The sequence below is a fragment of the Lygodium microphyllum genome, chromosome 3, assembly GCF_053477565.2.
Source record: "Lygodium microphyllum isolate KBCC chromosome 3, Lygodium_microphyllum_v1.1.10, whole genome shotgun sequence".
NCBI lineage: Eukaryota > Viridiplantae > Streptophyta > Polypodiopsida > Schizaeales > Lygodiaceae > Lygodium > Lygodium microphyllum.
Window position 1 is genome coordinate 24,718,486 of NC_141137.1, and position 11,257 is coordinate 24,729,742.

The window sequence follows — 11,257 nt, forward strand, 5'->3', positions numbered from 1 at the left end:
ATGTTGTTTGAGATTCAAACTTCTCTACCTTGTTAAATTAAAAAAAAAAAAGTTTTGAGTAGCCTTAGGGAGAGAATAATGTATTTTTATCATACCATACCTTAAAAACATCTTAAATGCCATTTAGTACGGTATTTTGTTGTACCATACCATATCATACTTTTCCCACCTGACGCTCATATCACACCATACCAAATTAAGTCTTCTCATCTTACCATATTTAGTACCGTATTTTGTCGTACCATACCATATCATACTTTTCCCACCTAACGCTCATCACACACTATACCAAATTAAGTCTTCTCATCATAGGTTTCTTTCATGTCTGGTGGCAAGGAGGGGATGTTAGCATAACTAGGTCACTTAGAATGCCTATATATTTCACTCCCATTCAGGTATTCAAAGTCACATTGCTTGATTGAAAGTCCTTCACTGGCAGCTTGATATGGTGCAGCATGCAGGGCTTCTCCCCCATGAGGATTTGGTCTCATGGCTTATGGCAGTTTCCACTGTTACCTTGTTGCCCTTTTAACTCATCAATGACTCTTGTACTTTTTCAGTAATTAATAGGGTTACCCTTTATTTGGGGGGGGGGGGGGGGGGCGGGGGAGGGCTCCGGGGTTCAACGTATATCGCTAAGCTCAAGGGTTTTCTCCATTGGCAGTTGGATCTTATTCAGCATGTTGGCTTTCTCCCTAGGGAGGATTTAGTTTCTTGGCATATGGCAGTTTCTTTTGCTACTTTGCCATGCTTCCTGTATTTCTCATGTGATTAATATAATTACTCATTACGAAAAAAGAAGAAGAAGAGAGGGGGATGGGGGTTGCTGGGTGGGTGTAACTCAATGGATGGATGGAAGCATGCTGTCCAGCAGGCTATGTCCTAGATCTCAAGAACTAAATGCATCATTGTCTATGTTAAAGCAATTCATTATAGTTGCAGTTGGATTATTCTGAGATCTCAATTTCTGTTACAGGTATGCCTATTCAGAAGATGCACATGAGGATTTTGATCTGGAAGAAACAATTGCTTTGACAAGTGCAGGGGCAAATCCACCTGCAGCTGCAGCTGAGGGGGACAGAGAGAAGAGGCCAGTAAATACTGATGTGTTTCGGCTTGAAGAAGAGAATGGTGAGGATAAAATTGAGTGAGACCATATTTGCTGATATGCATGCAGCATGATACATGCTCTCCTTCTAGTCAGCAGCTTTGCAACCTTGTTCTGCACCTGATTCAGACATGCCACCATGCATGACCAGTAGATTTGAGCATTTGGAAATTTTTGGTGTGTAACCAGTTGTATAGTAAGCAGCGGTTCAGGTAGATTCTTCTCTGGGGTCCAAATATTCAGGGAATCACAGAAGTGAAACGGATTTTACCCATACTAGGGTGTCTTTGTTTACCCTTGACATTTCAAGAGCGCAATAAGTCTCCCAACTCTTCACTTTGGGGTGGATATCCTGCTTTTGAGTGCGAGTCACTTATTCCACCTTTAGCACTCCCTCCCCACACAGAAAATGCAGAGACCAGTAATGGAATCCATATTCTACCTTTATGCTTCTATTAAAGATTGTGATGTCATGTATGGCAGTGCACAGATTTACATTTGCAAAACAAAGTTGGTCAGGATAATTATCTGAAGGCTGACCTCTTAATAATGTATCTGAAGGCTGACCTCTTAATACTCATTTTCTCAAACTTCAGTTCTGCATTTCTTCCAAAAATGTTCAGATCTCCAACAAGTTTTGGCCCTTCCAAGAGAATTTGTGCTTCAGCATATTGTGCACATATAGGACAAGTAGTTGATGACGAAATTATCATGTGGCATGCCTGTTGAGGACATTGTATTGCATATATGTACAAGCTCACAAGGTCACATGTCTTTTAACTATTTAGGTGCTCAACCTGTTATCAGCTATTTATTTTCAAATGCTAACCAAAACCTGAAAGAAGAATACGAAAATAAATTTTTGTGAATGGGTTATTCGGCCATATTGCCAAGAGCAACAATGCTTTATTCCCACAAGTGTTGTCAACAAAGATGGTGCACATGCACAATGGTACTCTACAGGGTATTGTAGCGAATGTAGCAAGTTTCTTGTTTGTCTCTAAATTTTTATTCTAAGGCAAACATTGCCTACGTTTTTTATAGCCTCAACCTTCATAATCTCTAGTGGTAGTATATCTATGGAAAACTCTAGATGAAAGAGAGTCGGAACAAAATTTCCAAGATACAAAGTTTAAACCTATATATGATGATAGGGTACAAAGGTGCCCTAACAAGGAAATATTTTGGAAAGAAATTTGCATATAAAGGGATTGGTAATGTCAAAGGTCCTTAAGTACAATAAGGATAATTGGATACGAGTGTACGCAAGATGTGAATTTGATAGACTTTTATAAGCTCAGCATGTCAAGGTGTTTGTAGAAGGCACATTTTGTCAAAGGAAAACATAATCATTTAAGTTCTTTAAGAAGGTTGGGGGGGGGGGGGGGGGGGGGGGGGATAAGATTGCTAAAGTAGTTATGAGATTATGAAGCATTCGAAATGTTTTGGTTTTCAAACCTTATGACTTTATCAAGGTACTAGGTGACATTAACCTTCTTTTTTCAATAGTGCCTATGGATGAGCAATGTTGACATCATCAAGAAGATGAGTCCTAGATTGACTACTAAACTAGTTAAACAATGGACCAATCAAATAAGAGGGCCCACTAACATTGGAAAGTTTCCTATCAATCATTTTATGAATTGAAGCTTTCTTTCTTGAGCTCTTTCAAGCCACTAATATCTCCTCCCCAAGGTTCATAGTTGAGCCCATAAATTTCCTAGACGAAGGGTAGTTTTTAAATATGCAAATATTCTTGAATCTCCAAATCAAATTGATCGAAGTAACGCTAATGAGATTCTATGCTTCGAGGGATTAATAATCCAAACTAGCAACATCATTAAAGAATTTTGAGGTCTTGGAATCAATCTTGTTTGTGATCTAGTACCTCTTGTCCATTTTTCTAAACATCCATCACAATGCTTTCCCTTCCTTGACATTCCTAGAACAAATGCACAATTGATTATTTGTGCCTCCTACAAAGGGGATACAAAAGATAAGACACTTCGGCTCTTAGATATTCACTTTTTCCAAGCTTAATCTTGGAGAAATGAAACCTCTTTATCCAAGGCAAGCTATAAATAATGACAAATGATTGTTAAGAACTATGCTTAGTGGTCGCTTAACTTTCCATTTATGAAGAATGTCCTAGGGCCAATTGGCTTCTCTATTAGCTAAACAAAGATTCTAATTCTCTATATATACAAAAATTGTTGTCGAGCTACATCACGATGTCAATGCTCTTTCTCATCCCTTCTTCAACATTACATTTCACAATTTTGAGCTTATCAAGAATTTTGGGGGGGGGGGGGGGGGGGTAGGGGAATAAGCTTCAAGGGAGGTTCATATAATCGAAGCAAAGAAACATCAGCCCTACAATCATTAGTTCCTAACAATCTAGGGTCTTTCAAATAGCACAATATAAAATTCACATGAGATCAACTTTGTATTTTAATACTTTCTTCAAGGGGACTAGAAGCTCTAACCACTCTAAACTTTCCAAGGAGCTAGTTGGAAGCCCATACTCTTAAATCCAAGATTTAATCAAGATAGCCCAAGGCTACTCAACCTCAATCCTCTTAGAGGACCTTCACACTTTGGCCAAGGATCTCTTCACCAAGGAGCCATTCATCCAAATATGAGAGGTCTCTTTGTAGAGACTAAGACTTAGCTAAGAGGCACCAACGAGATAGGGGGCCTCTTGCTATAATGCATAGGACTCATTAAGACTACTCTAATCCCTTATAAACCCTCAAAAGGTCTCCTAGAAGGCCATAATGCTAGTTGAGGGTGGATTGGTAATTCTTGCCTTTAGAGTCCTATATATGGATAGAATTTGATGTAATAAGACAATGTTTTTCCAACTTGAAAGAAAGGTTATGTTTTCTTTTTATATATTGAACTAATGTGGTAGATAATTAGATAAGTAAGCAAACCTTGTATCAAATGGAAAGTGGGAGAGAAAATCCGCAGTAGGTTCATCCTATGGTAGGGTGGTCTCAATTACCCAAAAGGTTTTCCACAAGAAGTGTTAGACTAGGAGCTTCTAGGAAGAGCCAAATGCTCACTGCCTTGTAGAGGGGAATGAGATTGAGAAATTACCCTATGGTAGAGGGGTCCACACATTGTCACTTATTCATGAGAAGCACAAAAATACCTCTAGCTATGTAAGAACCATGTAAGCTTCTTTTCGTTGATTGCATATATTATAGCTTGCTTTGATTTTATTAAGCTAGGTTTTTCTTTTGTCTTTAATATTACATATTTAAAAATGGGGTATTATTGTTACCATATATATCACAATGTGTTACCAGTAGCATGTCCATCTCTTGAAGAAGGGCACTCTTGCTCCAGCCAACCCCAAACTCTTGATGTACCATTGCGATGCACATTTTCTATATTGCTCATCTTGGTCCCTAAATATAAAATACAAATTATTTTACTTGGATCGCATTTCATAGAAATTTAAAAACATAAAGTTACACCACATGCAAGCAATTTGAAACGTAGCCAACCTGCGTGAACCTAAGGCATGTAATTGTCGATCAAATATTGCATTTTCTGATGTAAAATGAGACCCTCATTGGAGTAGTACATCACTGTAGTGATATCATCGGTATTGTACTCCACACATGGAGTACCTATACATGTACATGGCATGGGTGGAGGAGGTGGGGCCTATGTGAAAGCGATAGATAGGCATGGTGGCCATAGTGGCATTGACAACCTCTATGATGAAGATAAGTAGCTAGTACTAGATTTTCTATTCTCTTCCTCCATTATATCATCTTACCTTTGGTTTTGAGAGTAAGTGAGTGAGAGAGAGTGAGAGGTGCGACGAGTGAGAGATTGAGGGAAGGTGAAGATTTACATCATTCACTTGCTTTTTTTCTTCCTCCATTAGCTTTTTGACTCGTTGGTGTGCTCAATAGTGGATATGAAGGAGAAACGGCATTGGATCATGCTGTTTGGGTTGTGGAACCATTTTCAAGCCTTTAAGATTTTGGACTAAAATATGGGAAGGTAAGATAGGTTAGTTTATAGCACCTCAAAGATATTTTTGTACTCTTACTTTCTTGGGATAGAGAAAAGGATGCGTGGTTAGTTAGAGTATTGAGAGACAAGGTGAGAGATTATTGCCGAAGTGAGTTATAGATTTTAAAACAATAAGAGTCCATGCAATATCCCAACCATTGTGCATTTAACTCAACATTTTGATTTCGTTCCCAAGATCAAGGATGGTGCAACCATCTAGATGTTAATAGTTCTATGTGTCATAGGATAGGAGGTTTGTTCGGTTGAGTGGATGGGGTTGATGAGATATCGATCATTTGCGCTCACAACTTGCATACCTGAAACACATGCGGCTAGATTAAGATGACCAAATTGGAAGAAATGGTTTTTTTAGATTGAGATTGGAAAGACTTGATTTCTTAGACCAAAAGGAAATACACAACTCAAAAGAACAAGACAAAACTGCAAAAATGCAAAACACATTACTTAAAACTTAAACTCTTTTTGCTTAAATAAACCATGTGACATCATTGTGGATTGAACATACATTGTGCTTGTTTGGTTTTGTGTACATTGAAGAAAAAAGAACGCAAAATTTCAAAACCTAAAACTCAAAATGCCAAGACACCAAAGCTCAACCTCTTTTGCTTGTTGCAACATATGCATTACAACTATTGGACCTTTTCACTTGTTCATCTTATTGCTCTATTATTTGCACATGTGTAGAAGGAAAAAGCTTGATAGAAAAAACACAATGTGTTAGATAGAGATGGATGTTGGAAATATAATTGTAATGAGAGAGTTTTTTATCCATAATGTTCACTCAATAGAATTGTTTTTGAGTGGAATGCATGATCCTTATCTTCATTGCATTGAGACTTTTGACTATTGGAATTTTAAGGTTATTTTCATTCATCAAAGGGTTCATTCATAAAACATGGTTAAGGGGATGCAAGGCAAGGTCACCATTTTGATTCCTTCTCATGTCTTGGGTTATTGGGATATTTTGTCTTCGGCTTGTTTTGGTATGTAGGTCCTCCTCCAGGTGTACAAGTGCTTATGTTGTGTGTCGATCTATTTGCCACCTTTGATCTATGAGTTGTTGTTTATGCCTAGTTGATGTGTTAGCTCATTTTTATCTACATGGGTCTTATCCATGCTTAGATCACGTTGTATATACATTTAACATGCTCCAATTGGCCATTTCATTTGACCTAGATCATAGGGGATCACAAAATATAGTGCAGCATTGAGCTGAAGACTAAGAAGATATAGCCCAAAATACTGCTACTCAAGGTTTTGATTAGATTGATTAATGTCGATCTTATCTTCCCTAATCTTGGTCTATATAAGAATGGGAAGTCTTAGTTTTCTTAACCATTTTGGTGCATCCATGCTATGGAAGCTTTGTTAGTGCAACTATTGAAGCTTTTTATTCTCTTCTTCCATTCTATCATCTTGCCTCCATTGTAGAGTAAGAGAGAGAGAGAGAGAGAGAGAGAGAGTGTGTGTATGTGTGTAAGAGGTGTATTGAGTAAGAAGGGATTGAGGAAAGGTGAAGCTCTACATCATTCTCTTGCTTTTCTTTTTCTTCTCTATTACCTTGTCAACTCATTGGTGTGCTTCTTCTTCTCTATTACCTTGTCGACTCATCGGTGTGCTTGGTGTTGGATATGAAGGAGTGATAGCATCGATCATGTTTGGATATGAAGGAGTGATAGCATCGATCATGTTATTTGGGTCATGGAACCATCTTCAAGCCTTCATGATTTTAGACTATAACAAAGGAAGATAAGATAGGTGAGTTTGAAGCTAGTCTTATGTTCTTGCTTTCTTGGGATAGAGAGAAGGATACATAGTTAGCTAGAGGGAAGTGTTGAAAGACAAGTGAGAGATTGCCATCAAAGCGAGTTGCAACTTTCAAAATAATAGAAGTCTATCAAATGTCTCAAATTATTATGCATTTACCCCAACATTCCCCATTTCCAATGAGAGTGATCTCTCCATAAAAAAGACTACCCACAATTGCACCTTGGACAGCTTGTGTAACACATGCGAGGAAAGGAGTGTTTCGTGCAAGGACACTATTTAACAAGACACCAATGCTTGGACCATTTTCATTGTATCTCCCAGTCATGAATGCTAAGCTAATAAGAACATTGAATGTATGAGTTTATTACGTCTATTACACATGCATCATATAAATATAATTTTGTTTTTCTATCCTCCTCATCTTGCCAACTTGCATGCATGCTCTCAAAAAACTTAGTATTGGGAATTTGAGCACACTCCCAGGGGTCAGCTACACCTACAAGTGTGGTAGAAATCATATAAGTCATTAGAAGAATATAATAACATCTATGAAAAAGAAAGAGCTTGCATGTACTTGTGCTTGACACAGTTGTCAATTCTATTCTCCCACCATCATAGCCATTGCACTAAAGCTTTACGTTCTCCTTCGGTAGTTTATGCAAGTGCTACCTAATATGCAATACATTTTTCTTTGTTATCTCATGTATTTGAGATAATCACCATTCTTTCACAATACAAGGTGTTAATTTCAAAGGCTTGGAGGGATTGGCTTGGTGGAATATTTTAGTAGACTTTGTTCCAATGAAATAAACGCAATTGCTCTCCTCTCCAACACATTATTGAGGACCTTGTTAAACATTATCCTAATTACCCTAATTTGATTTTCGATGAAGCCAAGAAAACCTATTTGAGGGTGACCATAGTCTCTCATAACATTATTTAACCATTCCCAAAAAGGTTCTACATGTGTGTGTCTCCCTCCTCTATATCATAGATGGTGATCACCGCCAAGCCCTTCAAATTGATGAGATAGAAATTGCAAGGAAAAAATATCGGATATGGAATGCCATTTGTAGAAACTAAAATAAAATATATTGGATCAAATCTAGAGCAGGACATTATAGCCCACCATCCTTCAATTTTATGGGTGAAGTCGAAGTGCACCCAAACCTTGCAAAGGTTTGTTAGTCCAAATCCATGCATTTTATTTACTAAATAAACTCCTAAACTAGGATCCTTAGTAGATATTTTAAAGATGAAACACTTATATGTGGATACATCTTATTTAATGAAATGACTCCCATTGAAAAAAGGAAACAAGTGTTTCTTTTTTAAATGCATAACATTGTTAAAGTCCCATCACAAAACAAATGCATCCCTTTTTTTGTGATTGGTAACAATGCTTTTAAATTTGTGCGATAACATTCACAAAAAGTTGATGATGATCAACATTACTAAATAGATTCTAGTTTTTGGTTTCACATTGTGACAATAAGCAATGTTTTTCTTTTATAAAAACATGTGATAAGGTACCTTTCAAATTCAGGATCTTGTTGTTGCCAAATCATGATCAATTTTTTGAGAGAGGCCTTTGAAAAAAAAAGTCATGAATAGAGAATACCCACATGCATCATCAAATGCTCCATGGAGAGATTGGTAAAATGTAGTATGCCTTACAATAGCAATTATTGAGGTAATACACTATATTCTTACAAAAGTGACATGTAATGCTAGTTGTTTCCTTGCTTTTTGGATAACCTTTGCCAATGGCCCCATTCAAATACCCATGAAAATACGTATTTTTATGCTTATTATTACTAATATAATAGGGTTATGTGACACAATGACATTATAGAAAACCTAAACAATGACTGATGTGATATATGCATTTAGGAAATATGTTAGTCACATGAGGCTTGGACCAAAGGTACCCATGAAAATTCTGATACATGCCATCAATCCTAGATTTGGAGCCAAATTTTGATGGAAAAATAAATAAGATGTCTCCATTTTACTCACATTAGAGCCCTCCAAGACTACTAAAAATCTAAAGTAGTATCTCCTTATTCTTGGAAGGATGTGGAAGTGTGTTGCCAACTAATAAATCAATCTCCAAGTCAACACTTGGTGTTCTATTTGAAGGGATCCTCATTCAAAGAATCCAAAAGAGAGTTGGAGCATAAATTTCCTACAAAATAGGAGTGAAATTTGGTTCAGCCTACAACTCTTCCTACTGTAAAAGTTTACTCACCTCTATTTGATCATGCTTTTATGAACAAACTAGATAGTATTTAGATGAGAGTGAGGAGTCAATAAAAAATTATTGACTGCCATCTATTCATAGTGAGAATAAATCTTAATCATTTTGTATGGGGAAGGGTCAAGCATAGTATGCACTCCATCTATTTCATTGTGAGGATGCATGCTGATCATTTCATATGGGCTACAAGGTCAAGCATAGCATGCACTTCGACTAGCTTAAGATGAAGAGGCAGGAGAGATTGCAAGAAGTAATAATTGATAAAAAAATTCCCCTTCCTTTAGAAGTACTATGCACTTCAAGCATTAAGATCCAACAAATCACTCAATTTTAGCTTTAGCCACCATGGGCAAAGAAAGAAAGAACTACAAGCACAAAGATGGAGTGAAGGTAGTTGTCAAGTGCAATCAAGTCGACACTCTTCACTATGTTTTACTATGAAAAGAATCATTGTATTTGAGTAAGAGAAGAATGGGAGAAATTTTTTGATTCATTCACATTTCTTTTTCAAAAAAAAAAACGAGTAAATGGATTACTGGAATCTCTGAGGAATAGACGGTGACAATTCTAGAGATTATCATCCTAACAGAATTTTAAAAAAACCAACCACCAACAACGAATCTCAAAGAACCACGATCAAGAACCTACATCCTTTCTTGAATGTGCAAACTAGAAGATTAAAAGTGGATATACACAGTAGCTTTGCATGTATGTGAGGAAATATAAAAGGTTATAATCTCTCCATCTCATTTTTCTCCCTTTATGACATAGCTCAAGAGAAGCCCACATTGCTTCCTCTATGAAAGTTACACAAACACTCTCACACATTCATTCTCTCCCTCTTTACATCATTTCTCTTCCATGGCCTCAAATGAGAGAAAGTAAGAGGGGTGACACTATTCTTCTTCTCCACGAAGGCCAGTCTTGGAGAAAGGGGAAAGGCATGTATTATATCTTGAGAATAGGGGAAAAGCGAGTCAAAAGGCTATGATACGGGTATCAACCTCCCGCGATCCCTACTCCCCCCACTTGATCCCCCCCCCCCCCCCCCCCCCCCCCCCCCCCCCCCCCACCCACATGGGCAATATTGCTATAGAAATGCCCTAGGGCGAGGGGCACAATTAGTCGTGCTACTACATGGAAGAAGGCCTCTATTAGGGGATCCCACCATGAAGGGGGCATCAAGGCTCCTTCTGACTTTCTCTCAAGGCTAGGGAGGGAACCCTTACTACCTTTCTAAGAAATGACCTAGGGAGAGGGGCACAATTAGTTGTGCTACTACATGGAAGAAGGCCTCTACTAGGGGATCCCACCATGAAGGGGGCATCAAGCCTCCTTCTAACTTTATCTTGAGGCTAGGGAGGGCACCCTTACTACCTTTCTTTGGGAGTCTTGGCATGTTTTGGAGTGTGCCAAAACAACCCCCCCGCCCCTCCCCCCCCTGTGATGGCCATTGTTTGTAGAGGGAATGGTGACACTAGCTCTCATAAGGGAGTGGCCCACTCATTCAAGCACTCTCCTTGTGTTGCTGTAGAGGGAATGGTGACATTGGCTCCAATAAGGAGCACCCCACCTATTCGAGCACTCTCCTTAGGATTACAATTTGCGGTTTTTCTTTAAACTTTGTTGTATTTTTAAAAATTAGATATACTAGTTTATTTTTATATTTATCTTTGTTAAATTAGATTTGGAGACATGTTCATTATTTCCAAGCTTTTATAAATCTATTATATGTATTTTTAATTATTTTAATTAATTTGTTTGTAATTTATATAATTATTTTTTTGGATTAATTTATAGCTTTTGAGGAGTGGGGAGGGGAAGACCCATTCCCTAGTTTGATGGATTAGGAAGGGGAGGATGGCTTACAACCCCCCAGGACTATTTGCATGTGCAAACATCACTCATTGTGAGGGTCATAGAGTTAGTGCTTGGTTCCTCTATCGTGTTCTCCTTCCATTTCTTGAGTTTCTTTCTCCTTTCTAAGCTATAAGTTTTCCTACTTGCTATGTGATGGACTAGTCCTTGCTATGCACGAACTCTTCTACAAACGCTCTAATAGC

General features: G+C 37.8%; 1 protein-coding gene across 2 annotated transcripts in view; it reads left to right on the forward strand.

Annotated features, from left to right (window-relative positions):
- The window catches only part of LOC148038157 (uncharacterized), a 97,671-nt gene extending 95,732 nt beyond the window's left edge, over positions 1-1,939 (forward strand). The window contains exon 5 of one of the 2 annotated variants that reach the window (XM_087669672.1): positions 977-1,934. In XM_087669672.1, coding sequence (XP_087525798.1) covers positions 977-1,151 — 175 coding nt within the window. In that variant the 3' untranslated portion in view covers positions 1,152-1,934. Of the gene's footprint in view, positions 1-976 lie in introns of both variants that reach the window. The other variant, XM_087669678.1, reaches the window with a different exon arrangement.
- Positions 1,940-11,257: the final 9,318 nt, after the last annotated feature.